Source organism: Cetorhinus maximus, chromosome 32 (assembly GCF_964194155.1).
Source record: "Cetorhinus maximus chromosome 32, sCetMax3.hap1.1, whole genome shotgun sequence".
Taxonomy (NCBI): Eukaryota; Metazoa; Chordata; class Chondrichthyes; order Lamniformes; family Cetorhinidae; genus Cetorhinus; species Cetorhinus maximus.
This window is the reverse complement of record NC_135910.1, coordinates 13,892,540-13,920,086: the sequence shown is the minus strand read 5'-3', so window position 1 is coordinate 13,920,086 and position 27,547 is coordinate 13,892,540. Positions and strand designations below refer to the sequence as shown.

The 27,547-nt window shown below is 48.4% G+C and overlaps 1 protein-coding gene across 1 annotated transcript in view; it reads left to right on the top strand.

Moving 5' to 3' along the window:
* Positions 1 to 2,743: 2,743 nt before the first annotated feature.
* Positions 2,744 to 27,547, top strand: part of vaspb (vasodilator stimulated phosphoprotein b) — a 92,284-nt gene continuing 67,480 nt past the window's right edge. Inside the window, exon 1 of the mRNA XM_078533169.1 lies at positions 2,744 to 3,094. Coding sequence (XP_078389295.1) covers positions 3,090 to 3,094 — 5 coding nt within the window. The 5' untranslated portion in view covers positions 2,744 to 3,089. The remainder of the gene's footprint in view (positions 3,095 to 27,547) is intronic.

Below are 27,547 nucleotides of genomic sequence, written 5' to 3'. Positions count from 1 at the left end.
AACGGCAAGTCGGGCGACTTCCTTCCGCTGAAAAGCGGAAGATCGCACGTGTTCGCACGCCCCTCCACCCGACAGGAATCATGTCAACTTTCCTACCTGCCAACGGACCTCGTCTCCAGAATGGAAAATTCCACCCAACGGTTCAAGAGGAAGAGGAGGCGGAGGAAGAGGTGGAGAGGAAGTAGCCACTGGTGCCCATACCTCTCAGAAAGCAGCTTATCAAAGAGCGCTGCACCTAAATCAATACCCACCCCCGTTCCCCAAAAACCAAAATACCCACCATGTACACCACTTTCCTCACCAACTGATTGTCTTCTTCAGTTCCATTGTGGGTCTTGCCCTCATGTCACTACAAACGTCAACACCAAATCCAGAACAAGATACAACTTTATAAACCAATTACATTTCTATCTAATAATTAACAGGAACAATTGAGAACCAGCTTTGTGCCATCCTTTGCCCCCTGTTTCCATTCTCCATCCTGGCGACCCCACGGTTGTTACAGCTTGCGAGGTGAAAGGCTGCTGAGCTTCCGCTGAGGACACCGCACATAGCTGTGGTGGGCACCTTTGGCCATCTCTGGATATAGCGCTCCCGGCTGCAGACTGCGGCATCCTGCTCTGGGCCTGGGCAGCCTGGACCAGCCATCGGTGTGGCACCAGTAAGGGCGCTGGCAGAGCGAGTTGCGGAGCAGCATCCAGGCTGTTGGCCCTCAGAGAGCACGAACGGAGTGCAGGAATGCTGATGCTTCCCCGGAGGACCCTGTCGACATTGGCCACTAGGCTGTAGCTACCTGAGATTGCAAGGCCGCAGCCTGACCCGTCACGGAAGCTGCCAGGGTTCCCAGCAGAGACTCCATCATGGTGGGGCTGGCGGGGGGTGGGGGGTGGTGGGTGTGGGCAATGGTGTTGAGCACTGGGCTCTTGTTGGACGGAATGGTTTCCACTCTCTGCACGAAACCTTGACACATCTTGGAGCTGGACTTCTCCACACTGTGCACAAGCTCTCTGGCAGCCTGCCCAGTACACCGAGCATTTTCTGCTGGATTCCATGAATCTCCTTCAGTAGTCAGCATCTGAATGCTCTGCAGCGAGGCTACTATGTGCCTTTGTCCTCTGGTGAGCTGGCACCGGTGATGTCCTATCCTCTTGCCCTAGCCCCAGATTAGAAGCACTTTGCCTTTGTGAAAATTATTTGTTGAGAGCAAGTGTGTTTGATTTTATTTAATTAATTAAGTGATTAGCCCCCAACCACCCCATTCTGCCTGGAAGTCTATTCCAAATGTAATTGTATGACGAAGGATTCATTCTTTCACTTTGCCCTAACTCTTTTGGTTGAACACCTCAAAAAAAGATTTGTATTTACATAGCACCTTACACAACCTCAGGACATCCCAAAGCACTTTACAGCCAATGAAGTATTTTTGAAGTGTAGTGGCTGTTAGAAACTGTAAGAAACGCGGCAGCCAATTTGCACACAGCAATATTCCCAAAAGCAGCAACGTGATAAAGACCCAGATAGTCTCTTTTTGTGATGTTCAATTGAGGGATAAATATTGGCCAAGACACTGGGAGAACTCCCCTGCTCATCTCGGAAATAGTGCCGTAGGGTCTTTTCCATCCACCTGAGAGAGCCTCAGTTTAACATCTCGTTTGGAAGGTAGCACCTCTGGCAGTGTAGCCCTCCCTCAGTCCTGCATGCGGGGTGTTGGGCTGCCAACTGTGATTAAACGTATTTCTGGAGGTTTCATCACATGACTCACCCTCACACGCCGGCCATTAGTCGGCCAACATAACCATCCTTGTGACTAATGGCCTTCCTACACCAATTGGAAAGCAAAAAGACCCATTACCCAATTGGATGATGTTTGACTGTCAGCCAAACAGCCTTTCCTCCACCCCCCCAACCATTTTCAATATTTCTATATCTGGCAAAGAGAAATGTTCAAAGAAAATGAACAAAAAAGAAACAATCTTTTTGAACGTCCTAGTGATTTTTCTCCAGGGCTGCACACAGCAGTGTCCTGGAGATTGACCTTCAATTCCTGGTGACTCCAGGCCAATCTTGGAGGGTTGGCAACCGTATGAAACGTCGGCCTAAACTTTTGTCCTCAAGTCTCTGGAGTGGAATGTGAACCCACAACCTCTTAAGACTGAGATGAGGAGAATTTTTTTTTTCTCTCAGGAGGGCCGTTAGTCTGTGGAGCTCTTAACCCCCAGAGAGCAGTGGAGTCTGGGTCAGTGAATATATATATATTCAAGGCTGAATTAGGCAGATTTTTGTTAGACAAGGGAGTCAAGGGTTATGGCGAACAGGCAGGAAAGTGGAGTTGAGACCACAACCGGATCAGCCATGATCTTATTGCATGGCGGGGCAGGCTCGAAGGGCTGAATGGCCTACTCCTGCTCCTAAGTCCCCTGTTCCTTTTGACTCAGGGGCATGAGTGCTGCCCACTCAGCCACGACTGATGCCAACCCCTACCATGTAAGAGTCATTCGGGCCTCGAGAAACGTTAACCGTGCTCCTCTCCGCAGACGCTGCCAGACCTGCTGGGTTTCTCCAGGTCCTTCTGGCTTTTGTCCTGGATTTCCAGCGTCCCGCAGTGTTTTTGTTGCTTTGGTCTGCCATGTAACTTTCTGTTTGGCTTCTGCTCAATTGCCCTTTTAAGGCGAACGCCGGTTGTTGCCCTTTTAAATTGCCTGGTGTTGGCGGAAGCTCTTGGCTGTGCATTGTGGGGCTAGGCGGGTGTGTGAACACTGGGGATCACGGAGTGGGATTGAATGTAGTGTAATGTAACCTTACAGGCGGGGTTACAGTGTGGCCAGGAACAGGGGAGGCGAGTAACATGTTACAATAGGGTTCGCGCTTGTTGCTAAAGAGGCTTATGTGCAGCGCAGCGAAGGTGGAGAGCAGGACAGAAATACACCCCTTGGCAGGTTAATAACTCGCCTTGTACATTGAAAGAAACACAGGAAACCAGAGAGAGAGAGAGAGAAATCAGCGTGTGCAACCAGATATACGCAAGACCAGGAGTTGCTGTGCAGAACCTTCACTAGCCACCAAAAGGAGTACCTTTCCTACAACCAAAGATGAGGTAGGATTTCAGCTTTTGTCGATTTCTGGCATGTTGTGTATGTAGTTCCACGAGTTAATAACATTTTTTTGGGGGGGCGGGGGGGGGTGGATTTCTTTTCTGTCTCTGCCTGGGATTAATTTCCTGGGTTTTTGGGTGGGGGGAGAAAAAAGTGCATTTTTTAACAAGGGGCAACTAGCCCATTTCTGACTTCGGAGTGTCACTTTTTTTTTAAAAAACAATATATATAAAGAAGTGTGTAAACTTTCTACGTGACTCGTGTTCCAAAATTAATTTTGGGCACCAACTTCTTCTCCTCCTCCCCAAAAGCAAAAATGGCCCGACTTAATTTACCAAGAAATCATTTAATTAAGTTTTTTTAAACCCCTCCGGGGAAGAATTCTGACTTCAGTGTAAGAGACTGAAAGTTATATTTGATTCTGTCTCCCTGTTGAGTGGGATTATTATTTTTTTTTATGGGATATGAAGTGATTTTTTTTTTGTTGCTGAGATATAATTCCTCTTGTCTCCCTTTTGGGTGGGATTATTATTTTTTTTATGGGATATGAAGTGATTTTTATTTTTTTGCTGAGATAAAATTCCTCTTGTCTCCCTTTTGGGTGGGATTATTATTTTTTTTATGGGATATGAAGTGATTTTTTTTTTGTTGCTGAGATATAATTCCTCTTGTCTCCCTTTTGGGTGGGATTATTATTTTTTTTATGGGATGTGAAGTGATTTTTTTTTTGAGAGCTGTGCTGAGATATAAGTTCCTAATTCTACGATGATGCAGGTTAGAAGTTAATTTTTTTTGTTGTCAATTAGGTAAAGAAACACTGGATTTCAAGCGCACTTTATTTTTAAAACGTTGGGTTCACTCCATAGCAGTCAAATATTGCCATGGGCTTGTAACCCTGATGATTAATGTCTCTTCTGTTGCTTGCTGATCTGACAAAACAAAATGCTTTAAGGGGGTCTGACCCAGAGTCTAACGGAAGATGGTTTTTGAAGATCATGACTAATTATAATGGCTCCTTTTTGGTTTCTTGAGGTGCCTTGCAGTAACCACAGCCAAGAGAGAGTAAACTATTTAGCTGCATACAGCCAGTCCCCCCAGCACCTTCTACTTCACTACTTCACCCTTTCTCTGAAGCTAAGGTTCCATCTTACCCTCCCCTCACCCCTTGCTTTCCAAGATGCCGTAGAATTAACAAACCCTTTTTTCCGCATTGATCCAAAAAAAAAGCATTTCATTGTACATAATAAAAAAGAATAATCGCGCTCAACGAGCACACACAACTTTCAGATCTTGCACTGGAGTTAAAATCCTTCCCCAGTGACTAAAAACGTCAATCAAATTATATTTTGTTTATTAACTTTTGGGCAATTTTTGTTTCTGGGGTGGTTGGGTGGGGGGGGGAGGGTTTGTGTGCTCCTTGTCGTAGAGCCTTAAGCTTTTTGAAACTGCCTGGTCATGACTTCCTGATTTAGCACCTCCGACTCTCTACAGCTTTATCGCAGCCTTGGTTTTTCGACTCGGTTTCTTGGTAACAGAAGAGATGTACACACGAACCTTGTGTGTGTGTGTGTGCTTCCGCGTTTTAAAGTGGCCCCTTTTTCATCTAGCCCGATTGTGCAGTTTCCAGTTGCTGTACAGAAACCTGACACATATAATAGAGAGGAGCAGATAGTTTGTGTGCGGTGTTATTTTTTAAAAACAAATCCTTGGATTCAACACATGTTTTAATGTAATCAGGAACTTTTATGTAGAGTTTTTTTTTAAAGAATCTTCTAACTTTTTGAGTGAAATTTTGCTGTTCTTGGGATGAGTTGGGCAAGGGCCAGTTAGGTTCCAAGGCAAGTTAGGGACGGGACAGGACAAGCCAGAGGAAAAAGAAGTGTAAGAGTTCGCCCGGGAGGGCAGACCCGCCTCCATTTAGCGTCTTAGCAGAAAGACGGCGCAGCACTCCCTCAGTGCTGCAGGGAGTGCCGACCTCAACCTTTTGTTTTTGTCCCCAGAGCGAAACTTTAATCCCCGACCTTCAGAATCAGACAGGCGAGTGCCACCACTGAGTCACAGCTGTAAACCCTCTGCTGCTCCTCCAGTTCTCCGTCAAGCACTCCCGGTCGAATACAGAGCAGTTTAGATACAAAGGAAAGCTCTGTCCGCACTGCTCCTTCATACATAGGCCAGGTCAGATGTAATAGAGTTTAGACGAATGGTTCTTTTTCTGCACTTTTCCCGTAACACACTCCTAGGTCAAGTACAGTATAGTTTGACATAGTTTGCTTTATTGATTTTTGGGAGTTGGCTGACCTGTGACTAGGTGGCATTAACCGCTCCTCCTTCCTTGTGTTTGGGAACTTGAGTGAATGGAGTCACGTGTAGGCCAGACTGGGTTAGGATGACCGGTTCAAAAGCAGAAAATGTTGGAAAAACTCAAATGTCTAACAGCATCCGTGTAGAGAAAAACAGAGTTAACGTTTTGAGCCCATATGAGTCTTCAGAGCCCCTTCTGAAGAAGGGCCATATGCACTCGAAACGTTAACTCTATTCCTCTCTCCGCAGATGCTGTCAGACCTGCTGGGTGTTTCCAGCACTATCCGTTTTTGTTTCAGATTTCCGGCATCCGCAGTATTTTGCTTTTATCGTAGGATGACAGGTTCCCTTCCCTGAAGGACATTAGTGAGCCAGTTTTTTTGGGTTTTTGTCTGTGTGGCCGCTTTCAAAAGATCATTTCGCTGATGCCAGCCACAAACTGCCAGGTTTAGTGAATTCGGTTTTCCAACTACTCGTGGTGTGTTTTTAACACTCGATCCCTGGGTTGCTCCAGTGCCATGAAATTTAGCTCTTTATGTAAAGCACAACAGCACCTTATCACCCCCAACGACAGCTTGCATCTATATAATGCCTCTAATGTGGTGAAATGTCCCATGGTGCCTCACGGGTGCGTTTTCGGACACGCATTGTCACTGAGGCCCGTAAGATGTTTGAACAACTTGGTCAATGGGGTAGCTTTTAGTAAGTATTTTTAAAAGAGGAGAAAGAAGCGGAGAGGCAGGGAGGTTTGTTGCACTCAGTCGAGCAAGGTGGGGGGGTGAAGGATACAACAGTGAAGCCAAGTCTTTACACGCTTACAAGCTTTTATTTACAGAGGCACATATTACAAGCGTTCGCCTCCAAACCCAACAACAATTTGCCTCCTGAGTGAACCCCCAGTTAACCTCAACCACCTGAAGGCAGCTCAACACCCAATTAATATACAGTTAACAAGGTTTAGGAAGAAAATGCTGGAGCTTGGGGCTGAGGTAGCCAAAGGCACTGTCAGTAGTGGTTAAAAGATGAAGCGTGCTCCACTGCACCATCAAATGGTTACAGCGCTGAAGGAGGCCAGTTAGCCTGCCCTGCCCTGCTTGTGCTGGCTGTCTTAAAGCTACTCAGCCAGGCCCACTTACCTTTTCCCTGTGGCCCTGCAGATTTGTCCTTCTCGAATAAAAGAGGTTATTCCTCATGATGCTGTTGGCTTTTTTTGCCCACCACTTTAACTTGGAATGGCCAAGAAGCAGGGGATGCCAGCAGTGGGAACAGTTTCTCCGCACCTATTCTGCCCAAGCCCTTCGTGACTTTGAACACCTCTGTCGAATTTCCCCTCGACCGTCTCTTCGATAAGGAGAGCATCCCCGACTTCTTCGCCAAGCTATCCACGCAATTAGTGCCTCATCCCTTTTCTGCACCCTCTGTGATGCCTTCGCATCCTTGCTAATGTGTGGGGCCCGGACACGACGCTCCAGAATGACATCTGGCGATCGGTCAGTGCAATAGCCAAATTCAGTGGCAATTTGGCACGGTGAAGAATACCAAAGGAGGGGGAAATTCTCTTGTCTGAATTTGGATAGGCAGATACATTGCCGGAGGCAGCAACTCAACAGCTGACGTGTGCAGTGGGCTGTAGACTCTGAGGAAGCTGCACAGTTATCAGCTGGGACTGTTTCTTATTTCCTAAGCTCTGTTATATTTATGGGGAAATACCTCAGTGTCGAAAGATATCTGCCTGAAATTTAAAGCAACTTGGGTTAATTTATTATGTTATGAAGAAAATTTATTGCGCCTTTCACAATGGCAGGACTTACCAAGGAACTTCACAGCCAATTAAGTCCTTTTTAAAATGTAGTGGATTTTGTAATGTAAAACAGTGGGGGGGGGAGGGGTTCTCAAACAGGGGTCCAGAGACCCTTGAGGCTCCTTAAGAACCTTTTTCAGGGTGTCCCCAAAATAAGGTGAAGCGAGAGGCTGGAGTAGCCACCACATGGGTGCAGTACAGATTGGGCTGGCTGTGAGCAGAACAAAAGTGAATATGTTTTACTTAAAAGCCTGATTAAAATGCTGTTTTCTTTTTTTTCCTTATTGTCTCACGAAATGTGGGTGTCGCTGGCAAGGCCAGCACTTGTTGCCCAACCATAATTGCCCTTGCACTGAGTGGTTTGCTAGCCCATTCCAGAGGGCAGTTAAGAGTCAACCACATTGCTGTGGGTCTGGAGTCACATGTAGGGATGTAAGGACGGCAGATTTCCCTCCCTAAAGGGCATTAGTGAACCAGATGGGTTTTTAATGACAATCCTCGATCGTTTCATGGTCACCATTACTGAGACCAGCTTTCAATTCTAGATTTTATTAATTGAATTTAAATTCTACCAGCTGTTGTGGTGGGATTTGAACCCCTGGCCCCAGAGCATTAGCCTGGGCCTCTGGATTACTACTGCCCCACTGTCTCTTTCATATTACAAATATTATGTAGTATTACAGTTTAGGTGCGGAGAGGTGCTTCTCAGTGATTACCAAGCCATTTGAAAAGGGATCCTTCAACTAAAAACATTTGAGAACAGTAGATGTAGGAAACCGGACAGCCAATTTGCACACAGCAAGCTCCTTCACATAGTAATGTGGTAAATGACTGGTTAATCTTTTATAGTAATGTTAGTTGAGGGTTAAATATTGGCCAGGAAGTTAGCAAAACTCCATAAATGTCCATTGGTTAAAGAAGTTCCTCTTCTCTTTAATATTTCCCTTATGTGCCCTGAAAATGTTGACTCATGTTGGGCTTTGGCCTATTCTTTGTGTGTGAACTTAGACAGTGTAGTGTCTGATGGCTATTCAGTCATAGAATAAGATCATAAGAAATTGGAGCAGCGATAGACCAATCGGCCCTGCCCCGCCATTCAGTGAGATCATGGCTGATCTGATTGTGGCTTCAACTCCACTTTTCTGTCTGTCCCCCATAATCCTCAACTCCCTGTTGATCAAAAACCTGTCTCACTCAGCCTTGAGTCTACTCAGTGACCCAGCCTCCACTGCTCCCTGGGGAAGAGAATTCCAAATGCAAACGACCCTCTAAGAGAAGAAATTCCTCCTCATCTCCGTCTTAGATGGGAGACCCCTTACTTTGAAACTGTGCCCCCTAGTTCTAGATTCCCCCACGGGGGGAAACATCCTTTCAGCATCTACCCTGTGAAGCCCCCCCTCAGAATCTTTTATGTTTCAATAAGATCACTTTTGATTCTTAACTCCAATGGGATATAGGCTCAACCTTTCCTTGTAAGACAAACCCCTTCATCCCAGACAAAAGCAGAAATACCTGGAAAAACTCAGCAGGTCTGGCAGCATCGGCGGAGAAGAACAAAGTTGACGTTTCGAGTCCTCATGACCCTTCTGTTGAAGTTCTTCTCCGCCGATGCTGCCAGACCTGCTGAACTTTTCCAGGTATTTCTGCTTTTGTTTTGGATTTCCAGCATCCGCAGTTTTTTGTTTTTATCCCTTCATCCCAGGAATCAACCTAGTGAACCTTCTCTGAACTGCTCCCAATGCAAGTATATCCCTCCTTACAGTAAGGAGACCAAAACTGTGCAAAGTACTCTAGGAGTGGTCTCGCCAATGCCCTGTACAGTTGTAGCGAGGCTTCCCTACTTTGATGCTCCTTCGCTTTTGCAATAGGCGCCAAATGCCTCGTATCTGAATCGACTCTTGTTCGCGAGTAGGCATCATCCAAGAAGGGCATGTACTCGAGCGAGGGAACATTTCCCCCCTTGGCGCACACAAGCGCAGGAGCCTGGTTCACACCTACCCACCCCCCCCTCCTCTGGCTGCGGAGAGTGAAACCGGTACAGACCTGGGCCTGAACCTGGGGGGGACTCGCCAGGCCTGCACATCTCCGAGTATCCCAAATTTAAAAAAAAATATTAAGTAACTGATCTGCAAAGAGGTCGACAGCCTCTATTGCAACAAGTGAAGATAAAAGTGCAACATAATTACTGCAACTTAGCACTTGACCAATATGTTGTTCGTAATGTTTTGTGGCCTTTTGAGAGTGTAATTTAACAAATATTATTGGCAAGGTCATTAGGCCCAAACAAGTTTCTCCCTTGCCTTCTCCCGCTCACCAAATCCCTTCTTGCTCTGGAAACTCATCTAACTTGTTCCTTGAACCGATTAAAACATCTGTTTCAGTGTCCTCCCTGTTATCTTGTTCATGGTTTAATTACCCTTAGGGTGGGAAAGTTCCTTCTGGGTCATGGATCATAGGAACTAGGAGCAAGATTAGGCCATTCGGCCCCACTAGCCTGCTCTGCTGTTCGACTAGATCATAGGAAATAGGAGCAAGATTAGGCCATTCGGCCCCACTAGCCTGCTCCGCCATTCGACTAGATCACCTACCTCAACGTCACTTTCCTGCACTATCCCCGTGTCCATTCGTGTCTAGAAATCTGGCGACCTCTCTTTTGAACATGCTCAATGATTGAACCTCCACAGTCCTCTGGGGTAGAGAATTCCAGCGACTCACCACCCTCTGAGTGAAGAAATTCCTCGTCATCTCAGCCTTAAATGGCCTACCTTTTTATTCTGAGACATTGTCCACTTGTCCTAGATCACCCCCCCAGCCAGGGGGAGCTTCCTTCCTGCATCTACCCTGTCGAGCCCTGTAAGAATTCTGTATGTTTCCATGAGATCACCTCTCACTCTTCTAAACTACTAAATCTTCCTGGTGTTTGAATTCGTCACTTTATCACCTTCTGGTTTGCCTTGTGTGTGTCAATTCTCTTTATTCTTTCATGCAAGGTGGGTTGTCGTTGGCTAGGCCAGCATTTGTTGCCCACCCCTAGTTGCCCTTGAGAAGGTGGTGGTGAGCTGCCTTCTTGAACCACTGCAGTCCCTGTGGTGTAGGTACGCCCGCAGTCCTGGGAGTTCCAGGATTTTGACTCAGCGACAGCGAAGGAACGGCGGTATATCTCCAGGTCAGGATGTCGTTGTACACCCCTGTGTTTTAAAATTGTTTATCCATTTCTTGCTCTCCCTTGCCCCAGGGCAGGCACCTGACTTCACTCTCGTGCAGCGCTTGGCCACTGACATGGGAGGAGGAGCTGGAACAGCTTCCTGTTGCCTTTTGAGGCTTTTTTTTTAACCTTTGAATTGTCTTCCCCTAAGGAGCCCCAGCTGCCCTGTTACAATGGCTGGTTGGTGCGGGGTGTGGGCGGTGGTTGTGGAGACTGTAAGGACCCTTCGCTGGTCATTGAAGCAATATTCAGAGCTGACTCTGCCTGGGTTGTGGTTTGAACCCAATCGGCAACAGCGACTTGTTTATATAGTGCCTTTTAAAGTAACAAAACACCCCGTGACTCTTCGCCAGAGTGCTTTACAGCAAAGGACACTGAGTCACAATAGGCGAAAGTAGGGCAGGCGACCAAAAGCTGGGTCAAAGAGGCAAAGTTCTAAGGAAGAACAAGAGGCAGTGACTTAGAGTTCTCGAAGAAGAGTCATACTGGACTCGAAACGTTAACTCTCTTCCTCTCTCCAAAAGATGCTGCCCAGACCTGCTGAGTTTTTCCAGCATTTTGTTTTTCGTTAAGAGAGCTAAGGAGGTTTAGGGAGGTGATTCTACAGCTTTAGGGCCCAGGCAGCTGAAAACACGCTCGTCAGTGGTGGATCGGGGATGCTCCAGGGGCCAGAATTGGAGGAGCGCAGAGATCTGAGGGTTGTCGGGGCTGGAGGAGGTTACAGAGATAGTTGGGAGGGGGGAGATGTTTGAGGCCATGAGAGTTTTGAAAACAATGAGAAATTAAAAATCGCAGCATTGCTTGACCAGGAGCTGGTTATAGGTCGGCGAGTACCAGGTTGGTAGCTGAGCGGCACTTGGTGCGAATTAGGACACAGCAGAGTTTTGGATGACCTCAGGTTTACCAAGGATAGAATGCGGGAGGCTAGCCAAGGGTGAGTTGGTATAGTCGAGTCTGGAGGCAACAAAGGTGAGGGTTTGAGCTGCCCTCCAGACTCTAGTGCGAATACGACCACTGAGCCAGTGGTCACTATGTCCAGACGTGAGGACCCCACTGGGTGTCAAACCCAGTATTTAGAGACCGTATTCTGGGTCTGTCTGGGGTGGGGTTCGAACCCTTCACCTTCTGGCTCAGAGGTGGGAATGCTACCAGTGAGCTTAAGGCTCAGTCCTGTGGTGTAGGTTGCAACTCATGTATGTCTGGATTATTCAACAGGATGTTCCCCAGACTACTCTGTGACTTACTTGTAGCTTTCTCCCTTGAATGGGACTAGCTGGGGTTGTTGGCATCATGTTCTTTCAGCAACACTCCCACCCACCCCTCCCCTACCCCCACCCAAGGAGTTGTATTCAGTTCACATCAGGCCCTATTAAGTGGCCATAAAAAGCCTCCCTGTGTGTGAAAGCTGAAAGGGGCTTTGACAGAATGAGTTTGGAATATTCTTGGTCTATGTTTACTCTGCCCAGAGGGTGGTAAAAATGTAGAATGCTTGGCCACAGGAAGTGATTGCGGCAAGTAGCATAGATGCATTGAAGGGGAGTCTAGATGGACGCACGAGGGCGAAAGGAATGGACAGTGGCGTTGACAAGGAGCTGGAGGAGGCTCATGTGGAACATGAACACTAGCACGGACCAGCTGGGCCGAATGGCCTGATTCTGTGCTGTATCTTGTGGAGGAACTTGGAACCAGGGGTTGCTCATTTAAGACAGAGATGAGGAGGAAATTTTTCCCTTTGGGCCATCGGTATTCGGAGCTCTTCCTCAAAAGGCGGTGGAAGCAGGGTCATTGAATATTTTTAAGGCAGAGCTAGAAAGTTTCTTGATTAGCGAGGGGATGAAAGGTTATCGGGGGGTGGGGTGGGGGGGTAGGCGGGAGGTTACAATCAGATCAGCCATGATATTGAATGGCAGGGCAAGCTTGAAGAGCTGAATGGCCTACTCCTCTTTCTGATTAGACTCCGCGTTTTTTCCGCTCGAAGTGTTTTTACTTCCTAGCTGACTGGCGGAAGATTTCTGTTCATACGTAGACGTGGCATGCGTTTACCTGTCTTGAGAGTGTGTGCAAGGCATTTTCTGCTAAAATTAGTTGCATGTGGCTGTAATGGTGTTGGCGTGGCCACATCTGTGGTCAATCAGCGATTTCTGTTGGAGAACAACTGCTCCCTAACACAGTCGGAGCTGCTTTTCTCAGGTGAGGGGTTAAGCTGCATTTTGAAGCAGAGAGAGCAGGAGTTCAGGTTTATGTCGGATACAGTTATGCCTAACCTATGAGTGCCACACCCCTTCTGCCTCAAAATGCTATATAAGTTAAAGTTTTATTTGAACCTAGCAATAAATGCTTTGGAGTAGAAAATGGCCCAGCGTCCACTAAGGATATGGGTGAGTCAGCTCTCTGCATTTGGGTAAGGCTTGATTTGGAAGGCTCTGTTTCGGATAATTGCTCTGCGTTGTATTCGAACATGATATACAAGAAAGCCCACCAGCGTGCGCACTCAGGAGGCCCACTTTCAGTCACCCTAACCCAAGAAACTGTTCGGATAAAGACCTTCCGTGCACGTGATCCTTTTCAAGGGCCCCTCAGAAGCAGCCCAATGTGTGTTGCATGGAATTACTTTTGACTTTGTCACAGTTATGTAGGTGAAAGCGGTGGCCGTTTGAGCACAGTAAGACCCCATGAATAGCAATGAGATGAATGACTGACTGGTTCTAGATTCTCACAGAATCTCACAGTGCAGAAGAGGCCCTTCGGCCCATCGAGTCTGCACCAACACGTGAGAAATGCCTGATCTACCTACCTAATCCCATTTGCCAGCACTTGGCCCATAGCCTTGAATGTTATGACGTGCCAAGTGCTCATCCAGGTACTTTTTAAAGGATGTGAGGCAACCTGCCTCCACCACCCTCCCAGACAGCGCATTCCAGACCGTCACCACCCTCTGGGTAAAAAAACTTTTTTCCTCACATCCCCCCCCTAAACCTCCTGCCCCTCACCTTGAACTTGTGTCCCCTCGTGACTTCAACTAAGGGGAACAGCTGCTCCCTATCCACCCTGTCCATGCCCCTCATAATCTTGTACACCTCGATCAGGTCGCCCCTCAGCCTTCTCTGCTCCAACAAAAACAGCCCAAGTCTATCCAACCTCTCTTCATTTGGCTGGTGTCTAAGGGACAAACGTTGGCTATTGAGCCATGGAAGTCTACTTGAACAGGCAGGCGGGACCTCGTCAATAGGATGCATGTGATAAAGATTTTAAAATGTTGTCTTTTCAAAGCGGATGGCGGGGAGTGAGATGGTGGTGGGCGGGGTGGTGGTGGTGCTGTTCTACTCAGGAATTCTCTGTATCAGTCATCCTTGAAGCCAAGTCAGTGAGGTTTTTTAGGCATTTCTTGAGAACAAGAAAGGTATGAGAGCGAGCGGAAAAGTGGGATTCAACTAGGCTGAAGTGGAGCAAAACACTAGCACAGATTGGATGGACAGAATGGCTCCTTTCTGCATCCTTGCAAATGGTGGCTTTATTACTGAACCATGCAATTGTTTTCCGTTTTTTTTAATGCAAACTACAGATGTGAAATCTAGGGCAGGATGCAGAACACACATCATGGTTTTTTTTCACGTAAAGAGATTGTGTGTCTTTGGTGTAGATTGCCTGATAACTAACCTCACAACCAAGGTCATGAGCTGTGAAATCTCATTATGCTTTTATACGGGTAGGTTTTAAGGGGGGAAAAAAAATTAAAACCAACTCGTGACCTGATTCAGCTATCACGCGATCCAAACTCCCGCTGTGTGTGGGTGCTCTTCTCTCTTTACACACATTAGAACCAAGAATGTAAGTTTTCGCTTCCCAGGTATATTTTGTTGCCATCATTAAACTCAGCCTCTTCCTCCTCCCCCACCCCCCATCCATCCATCCATCCATCCATCCTTGAAAGAAGAAGCTAGCTCTTAAAATGGCCAACCCAACAGATCAGATCAGATCAGAGCAGAGCAGAGGGGAGGGTGGGCGTGTGGACAGGAGAGGATGAAGAGACACAATCTCCTGATACACAGAAAGACTTTCATTGATGTAGCACCTTTCGCAACCTTGGGGCGTCCCATAGCGCTTGACGGCAAATGGAGTACTTTCGAAATGCAGTCACTGTAATGTAGCACATGAGGCAGCCTAGTTTCGCACAGCAAGCTCCCACAAACAGCTACGTAATAATGGACCTGGTGGCCTTGTTGATTGAGGGGTAAATATTGGCCGGGAGAACTCTCCTGCTCCCCCTTGAAATCGTGCCCATGGGATCTTCCCATCCACATGAGGGGGCAGACGGGGAGCTTGGTCTCATCTTGAAAGGTGGTGCCCCCGACAGTGTGGCACTGTACGAAAGTGTCGGCTGAAGCTTTTGAGTTGAAATCTCTATGGAGTGGGACTTGAACCTGCAACCTACTGACTCGGTGATCTGCACCCGGAGTCGGGACGAACAAAATAGTTGGAGCCGAATCCTGCTCGACTGCCTTGAGCATTTGAGGAGGGGTTTTCCCGGCCCCCTCGCTTTCCTGGGGAAGCCCCGAGCCTTCCTCCCCCCCCCCCCCCTCTACCCACTTGCCCTCAGGAGAAACATTGGCAGCGATCGGAGAGGATGGGGGCAAGTGCTGGATTGTCCGTAGTGCGGGATGAGCGTTGGCGAGGCCTGATCCCTTTTTGCTGGAATTTTGGACGTTCTTGGGACAAAGCGCTTGAGTTTTGGTCTGGGGGGGAGTTGAGGATCAATTTTAAAAGGAAGGAACCTCCAACTTTGGTAGGGGGAGGTGGTGCCTTGGAAACTGAAGCGATGTCGAGAAGGAACACTGGCCTCAAGTTGACAAGCTTGTACATGTGCGGCTGTTATTACCTAAGAACAAGCACAGAACTGTGGAACGTTGCTAAACTCTGAATAAGCAACGCTTTTTTTTGTTAAAGCTCCTTTTAAGTCACGATATGTTCTTTCTTTACCCTAAAGGGGCGAATTGTTGATCACTTTCAATCTCTGTCCTTGTAGGAGGGGACACCAATGGCCAGAAAAGTTCCATCAATTAAAATTTTGAATGTGGCCCTTTATCCTGCTTGGGTAATGCAGGTTTGCATTTAAGAGGAACTGCATTTGTCAGAATTGCACCACGTCCTGGGGTTTGTCAAGAGAGATCTCGTGGTTGCTTATTCTAAAAGCACGTCCCCTTTGTTAAAAAAGGAACTTGCATACAAACATAGGGTCAGGAGGAGGCCACTCGGCCCCTCGAGCCTGCTCCACCATTCGATAAAATCATCGCTGACCTGAATGTAACCCCAACCCCACATTCCTGCCTGCCCTTGATAACCTTTCACACCACCCCCCCTTGTTAATCAAGAATCTATCCAACTCTACCATAAAAATATTCGAAGACTCTGCTTCCACCACCTCTCGAGGAAGAGAGTTCCAAAGACTCACTACCCTCCAAGGAAAAATTCCCCCTCCTCTCTGTCTTAAATTAGTGACCCCTTAATTTTTAAACAGTGGCACCTAGTTTTAGATTTCCCCACAAGAGGAAACATCCTCTCCACATCCACCCTGTCAAGACCCCTCAGGATCTTAAAGGTTTCAATTAAGTTGCCTCTTCCTCTTTGAAATTCCAGTGAATACAAGCCTAACCTGTCCAACCTTTCCTCATGTGACAACCCACCCATTCCTGGTATTAGTGTCGTCAAACCTTCTCCGAACTGCTTCTAACGTGTTTACATTTTTCTTTAAATAAGGAGACCACTACTATACACAGTACTCCAGATGTGGTCTCACCAACGCCCTGCACAACTGAGGCATAACCTCCCTAATATTGTAATCAATTCCCCTCACAATAAACAACATTCCATTAGCTTTCCTCATTACCTGCTGTACCTGCAGACTAACTTGCAATTACATAGCACCTTTCGCAACCTCAAGATAGCCAAAGTACTTTACAGCCAATTGAATACTTTTGAAGTATTGTCACTGTTGTAATGCAATAAGTACTGCAGCCAATTTGCGCACAGCAAGCTTTTTTAAAAATTCCTTCACAGGATGTGGGCATTGCTGACTAGGTCAGCATTTATTACCCATCCCTAATTGCCCTTGAGAAGGTGGTGGTGAGCTGCCTTCTTGAACCGCTGCAGCCCCTGTGGTGTAGGTACACCCACAGTGCTGTTAGGGAGGGAGTTCCAGGATTTTAACCCAGCGACAGTGAAGGAACGGCGATATATTTCCAAGTCAGGATGGTGAGTGGCTTGGAGAGGAACTTGCAGAGGGTGGTGTTCCCATGTGTCTGCTGCCCTTATCACCCCACTAACAACAATGCAATGATGATCAGATAATGTGTCTATGTTGATTGAGGGATAACTATAAAGAGCAGGACACTGGGGGTTAACTCTTCGGCTCATCAAAATAGGATCTTTGATGTCCACCTGAGAGGGCAGTTTAATGTCCAATCTAAAAGGTGACAACCCTGGCAGTGCAGCACTCCCTCAGTACTGCACTGCAGGGGTGTCAGGCTAGATCATGTTCGCAAGTCCCTGGAGTGGGGTTTGAACCCAAAAGCTTCTGACTGGGAGGGGAGAGTGCTACCCACCGAACTACAGCTGACACCAAACGCGTGAGGGAGGAGAAACAGATTGTCACGTGCGTTGGCTGCTTTGCTGTCCTCTTAGTCCCCGAGTGTCACTGGGAGCCGGTTTTGGATTGTGGAGAGACCTGCACTGGTTGCTTTTGGCAACTTAGAGCGATATTCCTTGCTGATACTCGAGTCAGCTTATTGCGTTCGAGCATGGGTTTCAGCCGACCCACTGTGGTTAGGGGTGGGGTGGGGTGGGGGGGAGGGGTGATGTGTTCCTGGGCTAAGGAAGCTGGGGGTAATCAGCCAGGCCCCTCCCCACCCCCCCAGCCCAAATGACTGTCCTAAGACCCTCGAGTTAGAAAGCCTACACACGTGCAAGCGCCAGTCGTGTGCTCAACTTTCCCTCTGCCTCCACCGCTCTCCAACCTCCAACGAAGGAGCGAACACTCGCTGAGCGGTGTCACCCGCGGGGGGAATGGCCACTGGGCCAAGGCTTGCGGTAGATAGCACGCCGCGCACAGCGGAGGAAGGGCAATAAATGGGAGCAGTAACGCCTGTTGAAAAGCCGCGTTTTCACAGCTGTTGTTGAGAGGCGCGGCAGTGACCATGCGGACTTCGGCTCCGGCCATGGTCAGTGCCGGTCGCCCAGCGAGAGTTGGCACTTTCAGGAGAGGAGGGGATAAGACCTGTCGAGACCCTTGTGCTACTGAGCACTCCTCCTGAGTGAAGTGAACGTTTGGAATTGGCAGGTTGACTCCCATCCGTATCCTCAGCATTGAGGTTGCCAACCCTGATTGGATACCCCCCTGGAGGTGTCATCATTTGACCTTTCACCTCTGACCCAAACACACACACACACACACTTCCCATCTTCAATACTTTTTTAACCAGCTACTCAAAAGGTAATTTAAAAATAAAAGGAAGAAAGCACACGTTTCTTTGAATAAGCCCTATTATTTTTTTCTCCTCCTGTTTTGTTTTTTTGTCCCTGTCCTTCAGGAATTGACCCCTTTCCTCCCTGGGGACTCCAGGGCAATCCTGGAGGGTTGGTAACCCCGGCCCCCTGAGCCTCTGCTGCTTCCGAGGAGGCTGCGATTTTTTTTTTTTAATTATTATTAGGGTTGGTCGGGTCGGGTCAGTGTTCCTCTGAAAAGGAATGCTTCTTTCGCCCGACCTCCGGCGTTTTAACTGGCTGCAGCAAACAGCGTGTGCTGAAGGCTGTGTTGTGAGCATGATTCAGGAGCCCTGGGCCTGACCTGGCATGCTTGGGGAGGAAATTACCATATACAGTCATCTGCAGCCTAGCATTTCCAAGTGAGACGTAGCCCCGCGCGCGCACACACAAATGTTAGTCATTGTGCTGAGGTTAGTCAGTTCCTCTCGATGGTGTGTAGTCGGTTTGTGAGCTGATGTTCTTATCAGATGGGCCAACTCAGCTATCGGACCGCTGCAGAGGAGTGTGCAAGCTTCGGTTTATCGAATATACCCGCCGAGCGACTCAGTTTGCTTCTGGCCCTTGCACGGCACGAGCCCTTCTCATTCTCTCTGAAGGGGGGGACTGTTTTAACTCCTTGTGCAGCGCGTGTGTATGGGCTTCTCTTCATTCCAATCCAAAACAGAAAGGAAGACTTGTGTTTATGTAGCGCCTGTCACGGCCCCTGGCTGTAAAGTGCTTCGGGGGGGGGTGGGGGGGGGTGTGCAGTGAAGCACTTGGGAAGCGTGGCCTCTGCCGTCATGTAGGAAAGGCGGCAGGCAGGCGTCTTGAGCACAGCAAGATCCCACATACATCAGTGTGCTCAATGACCGGACTTCCTGTTCTCATGATTTTGGTTAAGGATTATATTTTAGCTGGGGGCGCCAGGGAGAACTCCCCCTGCCCTTCTACGCAGTAGTGCCACAGCATCTTTTGGGACCCCACAATCCACGCCATCAACCCCCCCCCCCCACCTCTCCCCAACCACCAAAAAGAGGGCTGACAGGGGCCTCGGGGTTGAATGTCCTCTCTGAAAGATAGCACCTCCGGCAATGCTGCACTCCCTCACCCTTGCGCTGAGCGTGACCGGCCTGGATTTTGCACCCCGGCCTCCGGAGTGGGGGCTCGAACGCACAGCTCTCTCGCTCGGAGGCAGGGGTGCTACCCGCTGAGCGCCGCAGCTGAATGTGGAAGACCACCCCATGCCCACCCTCCAATGCGGCAGCAGCTGGCAAGGAAGACACTGCTTGGGCCTTTGGCTAACCACTGGTTTCCAACATTCAAGATTTAAAAACAGCTGATGTGTCACTGCTGTTAGCTGATGATTTGATCGGATATTGTTTATGTTCTGGGATGCAAAGAATGTGCTCGGAATGCACCGAGCCTCATTTCTCAGCTTGATAGGAATGTTGGATTTTAATGGCCAAATATGCTCTCCCGGAATTGCAATCTGATACCAAAAAAAAAAAGGATTTACGTCAAACGTGCCTCAACACTTCACGTACACATCAGTTCACTTTTCCAATGCAGCAAGATCCCATGGCTTCGGTGCGTTTCTGTTCTAATCTTTCGTGGGATGTGAGCGTCCCTGCGTTTGTCGCCCATCCCTAATTGCCCTTGAACTGAGTGTCCATTTCAGGGGGAAGTTAAGAGTCAACCACATTGCTGTGGGTCTGGAGTCACATGTAGGCCAGACCCAGGTAAGGACGGCAGATTTCCTTGCCCAAAGGGGCATTAGTGAACCAGATGATAGACTAGAAGGGTGATGGTTTTATGGTCACCAGTACTGAGACTAACCCGGTTTATGGACCACCTGCCGTGGGTGGGATTTGAACCCATGTCCCCAGAACGTTAGCCTGGGCCTCTGGATTGCTAATCTAGTGAGATTACCACTACACCACCACCATTTTCCACCCCCCCACCACCCCCCCTCTAAATGTTACTGTTCTTTTGGGGGATTGATAGTTGGGAGAAGAATGCTGGCCAAGAGGGGGATGTTGATCACGTGAGAAAAAACTTTTTCACACAGCGAGTGGCTCAGGTCTGGAATGCGCTGCCTGGAATGTGATGGAGGCAGGCATTCAAGAGAGCAATAGATGATATATGTGAATAGAAACAATGTGCAGGGGTACGGGGAAAAGGCAGGGCAATGGCACTAGGTCACAATGGTCATTTGGAGAGCCTGTGCAGACTCGATGGGCCGAATGGCCGCCTTCTGTGCCATTAACATTCTGTGATAATGAGCTTCATCCCGACTTCCTTTGGCTTCAATTGATCTGTTGCCCCCCAGTAAATGATGCGATGGGCTCCAGCTCTGTGGGTGTGCGATCGCCAGTCACGCACGTTTTGGGATTTTTTGAAGAAAGCAATGGACTTTGTCAGAAGGGAGGCTTGGCTGTCGTGGGGGATAGAACACCATCCCATTTCTGTCGACCGCTGTGGTTACCGAGGTCAGACGTGGCACTGTACAATTCTTCTCGCTCCTCACGCCTAGTGGCGCGTGCGGCAGGCAAAGCGTGTGCTTATGTCTGTTTCCATAGCTGTTCACTTGTGGAACGGGTCACCAACCTGTCTCCAGATGCTTTTGTTTGTGGCGCGCCACTCTGCCTCAAGCATGGCTGACCAGGAGACTCTCCCGCTCTTACCGCCTGCCATTGGCATATTGGAGGAATTTTACACGTTGATAATCAACCTGACCTCCGATACAGTACAGCGAAAGCTCCCTCTAGTCTGCTGCAACGATCCAATTATAATCTCAGGAAAATGCCCTCCGCTTACTGTACTATTTCACAATGTAGGTGTTCTTCAGCTTTGAGTTGGTGGTATTGTCACTGGACTAGTATTCCAGAGACCCCAGTGTAATGCTCTGGGGACCTGTGTTCAAATCCCACCGTGGCAGGTAGTGAAATTTGAATCCAACAAAACAAATGTGGAATTAAGAGTCTAATGGCGACCATGAAACCATCGCTGATTTGTTGTAAAAACCCATCTGGTTCATTTCCAAATACACAACCAGAAATCTGCCGTCCTCACCCGGTCTGGCCTACATGTGATTCCAGACCTACAACAATGTGGTTGACTCTTAAATGCCCTCTGAAATGGCTGAGCAAGCCACTCAGTTGTCAAGGGCAATTAGGGATGGGCAACAAATGCTGGCCTTGCCAGCAACGCCCACATCCCATGAATGCTCATCCCATGAATGAATAATAAAAAAAAAATAATAATCACGGGCAGTTTGTAGGAGCTGGGGCTGATGCTGGCATCGAACCCTGTTTCACTTGTGACTCTCTTGCAGCTGATGGATGGGAGATTTCTGACCCTTCAGTCTAGGCTCCAACCGAAATTTGTGTCCCAGCGATTTGTGTTCCACTTGGTGTCCAGCTAGCAACACTCTGCTGTCCTCCCCGAAATGTGGCTCAGCAGAAGTACAGCCAAACCTCCTCCGACAGCACCTTCCAAATACACGACCTTTACCACCTAAAAGACAAGGGCAGAAGGTGCATGGGAACACCACCACCTTGAAAGTTCCCCTCCAAATACACACCATCCTGACTTGAAATATATCGCTGTCGCTGGGTCAAAATCCTGGAACTTCCTCCCTAACAGCACTGTGGGTGTACCTACACCACAGGGACTGCAGCGGTTCAAGAAGGTGGTTCACCACCACCTTCTTGAGGTTGGTTAGGTTTGGGCAATAAATGCTGGCCTAGCCAGCAACACTCATATCCAAATATCAGGTCAAATATTTAAAAGCTCATACCTCAGAAAAATGGATATGGATTCAAGCCCTCAACACTTAAGCACATAATCCAGGCTGACACTACAGTACAGAACTGAGGGAGTGCGGCTCAGTCGGATGTGACATCTTTCAGGTGAGGCGCTAAACCGAGGCCCTGTCTGTCACCTCGGGTGAACATCAAGATCCCGTAGTCAAGACTCAAAAGAAGAGCAGGGGAAGTTATCCCCTGTATCCTGGATAATGTTTATCCCTCAACCGTGTTCAGTAGAAACTGTTAGTGGGAGCTTGCTATGCACAAATTGGCTGCCGCAGTTCCTACATTTCAAAAACGACTACACTTCAAAAGTACGTCTTCAACTTAGAAGGGTTCCCGCGTCTAGAGACGCATGAGGCATTTGATTTTTTTTCTGTTTTCTGTAGCTTGTTTGTCCAAGCAGAGGCCTGAAGCCAGAGACTATAACTCGAGGGACACTGCTGTGCATCAGGCTTGGCTGACTAGAAGTCTCTCCTGCTCTTACCGCCTGCCATTGGCGTATTTTGGAAGGATTTGCAGGTTGATACTCAACCTGTTTGGCCGCGTTATGAACGCACCTTCCTTGGCCGTCCAGTCCTGGAGTGGGACTTGAACCTGGATCTTCTGGCTAGGAGGCAGTGACACTAACCCACTGCGCCACTAGACCTTCCTCAAATGTACTTCACTTTCTGTAAGGTGTTTTCAGGTGCCCTTGAGATTGGGAAATGCACTATATAAACGCAAGCCCCTTTTTTTTGGTTTGATTTGGTTTTAGTTAATCATTGAGTTTTTGAACGTTCTCCCAAAAGCTGCCAGAATGTTAACTGTAGAGATTCTTTCTTTCATTCCGCACCCTCTGTGCGGCGCTCCGTTTCAGTTCTGTTTATTTGGTTGGACTTTGACTCCATGCTTGCCCCACCATGGGTTTTTACAGGCGGGCGGGCTCCTGAGGTGTGCTGACCCAGCAAGGGCGGGATGCACTTTGTAAAATTTTGTGTGGGATCTGGAACGAATTACGAAGATGTATTTTGGATGCTGGCTCATCTTGTGGTGGTTCCTCTCGTTCAGCGAGGCCTGCCTCCAATTTGTGCAGCCAAGGCTCCCTTAACTAGGGCAGTGTGGCAGGCAATAATAGACAGTCGTATTTTTTTTTGAAAAGTTAAAGACTTGTTGGGGTTCTGTGGGTTCAGCAACAGTTGGCATTCATTTCGTACTTCGTTGACAAAACAAAAACAAACTAAGGTCATGGCTTCGCAAAGCCAAAGAGAGATTGGGAAGGGCCACCAAACACATTGGCTCTAAGGTGATCCGTGGGGGCAGTATTTTTGGTTTTATTCTTTCATGGGATGTGGGCGTCGCTGGCAAGGCCAGCATTTGTTGCCCATCCCTAAATTGCCCTTGAACTGAGTGACTTGCTCGGCCATTTCAGAGGGCAGTTAAGAGTCAACCGTATAGCTGTGGGTCAGGAGCCACATGTAGGCCAGACTGGATAAGGATGGCAAATTTGCTTCCCTAAAGGGTATTAGTGAACCAGATGAGTTTTTACAACAACCAACGATAGTTTTGATGGTCACCATTACTGAGACTCGCTTTCAATTCAACAGGTTAAGCCTTTATTCATTCGAGTTTAGAAGAATGAGGGATGGTCTTATTGAAATGTACAAGATTCTGAGGGGGTTTGATGGGGTCGATGTTGAGAAGCTGTTTCCACTAGTGGGGGAATCTCGAACTTGGGGACATAGTTACAGGGTCAAAACCCTGGAACCCCCTCCCTAACAGCACTGTGGGTGTACCTAAATCACATGGACTGCAGCGGCAGCTCACCGCTATCTTCTCAAGGGCAATTTGGGATGGGTACCAAATGCTGGCCTAGCCAGTGACACAGTCATCCCATTGGAAAGAATTTTTTAAAAAGTAGCCTTTAGGTCTTTTATATTGGCTATTTCATCATGTTGGATGGATGTGCTGCAACAGCCAGTAGGTGGTTAACTGCCCATTTTGTGCTTCATCTATGGTGTGAATGATACGGTCACTTATTGAGATTGGTTCCTTATTCTTGACCACTTCCTGGTTCTAATCCTTTGTGAGATCTACAATTATGAGGCACTAATGTATCTTGTTCAGCAACAGCTAGGAACCATATTTTCCAGGGTTCTGGGAATTGTTTCTGACTGTCCTCCAGTGCAGTGTGATTAGGGCGCAAGGGTTTGATTTGAGAGGAAAAGACGCTGGATGCGGCTGACTAGAAATTGGCTCAGCGATAGCATCTATCAGCGCAACACTGTCTAACATGGTCTGTATTTGGAGAAACTGGGGGTTCAGTACTGGTGGAGACGGGTCTGTCACTGTATAACACTGGGGTACAGTACTGGTGGGGGCGGGTCTGTCACTGTATAACACTGGGGTACAGTACTGGTGGGGACGGGTCTGTCACTGTATAACACTGGGGTACAGTACTGGTGGGGACAGGTCTGTCACTGTATAACACTGGGGTACAGTCCTGGTGGGGACAGGTCTGTCACTGTATAACACTGGAGTACAGTACTGGTGGGGACAGGTCTGTCACTGTATAACACTGGGGTACAGTACTGGTGGGGACAGGTCTGTCACTGTATAACACTGGGGTACAGTACTGGTGGGGACAGGTCTGTCACTGTATAACACTGGGGTACAGTACTGCTGGGGACAGGTCTGTCATTGTATAACACTGGGGTACAGCACTGGTGGGGACAGGTCTGTCACTGTATAACACTGGGGTACAGTACTGGTGGGGACAGGTCTGTCACAGTGTAACACTGGGGTACAGTACTGGTGGGGACAGTTCTGTAACAGTATAACCCTGGGGTACAGTACTGGTGGGGACAGGTCTGTCACAGTGTAACACTGGGGTACAGTACTGGTGGGGACAGTTCTGTAACAGTATAACCCTGGGGTACAGTACTGGTGGGGACAGGTCTGTCACTGTGTAACACTGGGGTACAGTGCCGGTGGGAACAGGTCAGTCACTGTATAACACTGGGGTACAGTGCCGGTGGGGACAGGTCTGTCACTAATGCTTGGGCACTTTGCGACACTCGGGCATCTGATATGCAGGTTAGCTGGAAGGTAAGTGAATTGGTGAGCGTTGATGCCTCCAGAGTCAATGCATTAATGGACAGCTTGCTGAACCGCCAGTTAGTTACAAGGAGGGATGTTTTTCACTGTCTAATAATGCGTGACAGTGATGTATTTTAATTGCTTGACCAATCAACACATCATCCAATCTAAGTCTGTTATCTGCCTGACCAGGGCTGACATCGTTCCGACTCCACCTTATCGGGGCTTGGTGGGCGTTGTCAAATTGTTTACAGCTTGAAGGGGAAATAAAGAAGGACTTGCATTTATATAGCACCTTTCACGGCCACTGGACGTTTCCAAAGCGCTTTACGGGCAATTGAGTACTTTTGGAATAGAAACAAAAAGTGCTGGGAATACTCAGGTCGGGTAAGTGCCTGTGGAGAGAGGAGCAGAGCGACTGTCCTCGGGCCGAGTTGACCTTTCATCTGAACTCCGTATTTTTGTAACGTACTCACTATTGTAATGCAGGAAAACCAGCAGCAAACTTGCACAGCAAGCTCCCGCAGCAGAATGTGACGATGAAGCAGATAACCTGTTACAAGCGATGTCAGTTAAGCGATAAGTTTCAACAGGCGAGCTGAACAATCTCCCCAAGTGTGAAACTTTTAAGAGTTTTGTTTTTATATAAAGTAACTCTGCCCAAGTGTGAAACTTTGATTTTTTTTTCCTGTATAAAAAGTAACTGGAGAAAGTTGGATTACTTTTTTTCGGTGGAAGTCAGTATTTAACTGGAATGTCTGCACTTACAGATCAACATCTAAAGAGGGGTTGGGAGTTTTTTTTTGGGTTTTTAAGATGATTGTTCGCACATGGAATATACAGTCAGAAACCAGTGACGGCAGAATCCATAATAGCTTTTAAAAAGGGTGCGTTTGAATATTTGAATAAGAAGCGTTTCAAAGTTTGTGGAGGTGGCTGGGGTGGTGTTGCTGGGGAATAGGAGGAACTGGGTCAGTCAGACTCGCCTCTACATTCAGCGATCGGGTAACCCGTTCCGGTGATGGTGGGTGCGGGGGGCTGTGTGGGGTCAATATTGGTCAGTGCACTGAGGAGACCTCCTTTGTTCCCCGAATTGTGGCCGTGGAAGATGTCAGGCCCCTCCCTGAGAGAGCGGGTAGGGCCTCAGAGTAACCCCTCGCCCAAAAGACGGCACCTCCGGCAATGCAGCATTCCTTCGGTGAGAGCCGGCCTGAACCGTGGGCTGACGTCTCCGGAGTGGGATGTGAGCCCGCGACGTTTCTGACTCTGTTCAGCGGGCCAGCGCAGAGCGGGGAGGCCGAATGGCCTCGTCCCCGGCTGTCGAATTGGGCAATCCTGTACTGCGTGCTGAAGGCCGCCCTGCCTCCGCTGGTATCTGCCCACTTCCACCTCAGGCAAGGGTTGATGGAGAGCGATTGTACGGGGTGTGTGAGTTGAGTTGGGGGGGGTGGGGGGAAATACCTGCTCAGGCTATAGCATGGTTACAGCGCAGAAGGAAGGAGGCCATTCGGCCTGTCGTGTCCACACTGGCCCTCTGCAAGAGCAACTCCGCTCGTTCCCCTCCCCCCTGCCCTTTCCCTGTAGCCCAGCAAGTCTCTTCCCCACAGACAGTGACCCAATTTCCTTTTTGAAAGCCACGATTGAGTCTGCCCCCTCCGCACCCTCAGCCAGGGCATTCTCGATCCCAACCACTGGCCGCGTAAAAATGTTTACTTTTCCTCGTGTCTCTGTTGCTTCTTTTGCCAATCGCCTTAAACTGGTGCCCTCTGCTTCCCGACCCTTCCACCAATGGGAACAGTTTCTTCCTATCTGCTCTGCCCAGACCCCTCATGACTTTGAACACGCGCACGCGCACACACACACACACACACACACGCACACCACCCCCAATCACTGGTTATCATCCCCTGTTTTGCAGGTCCAGCATGAGGCCAGGTAAGGCCATGTTTGAGGTTGGATATGAAATGAACCCAGGCCTGTAGATTTGACTTTCAAATCCCCTCTGCTACCTGCATTATTCAAATTGCCCACACATTTCCTCTTTGTACCCGCCTAACTTCCTCTTTAGGTGGGTGCTGGGGGTGGGGTGGTGAGGGAGGGTCATACTGTGGGCCTACTGACTGATACTGAACAATCCAGCCAGTCCCATTACCCCCCCCACCCCACCCTCCCCCCGGCTCTCTCCTCGTAGCCCCTGCGAGTTTATTTCCCTCACGCGCCCGTCCAATTTCCTTTCCAAATCGTTCATCGTCCCCCGCTTCCATCGCCCTCGTGGGCAGCGAGTGCCCGCTCGTTACCGCTTGCTGGGTCTAAAAGCTCTTCCTCGCAATTCTCTCTGTCTCTTGCCCAAAACCTTAAATCTGTGCTGTGAGGTTAACAACTGCAAACAGTTTAGTAAAGACTCTGCCCTTGGCAGCTTGGAATGGCTCCAAAGGGAATGAAGTGCCAGTGATATCGGCCAGGTTGCAGAAGGTGAGGGGCATTTCAGGAAATGACTTAACCCCACACATGCCTTGATGCAGTCAATTGAACATAGACCCCCACGTCTCCTCCACGCCCACCCAAAATAGCGTTTTGGTCCTGATAGGCTAAATAGATACAGTGGAAATCCAGACCCTCCCAGTGGATCACATAGTTTATGGATGAGTCATACATAGATGCAACAACTTGTATTTACAAAGCACCCTTAACGAAATAAATGACACCGCACATAAGAGTAAGTTTAAGAACACAAGAGATAGGA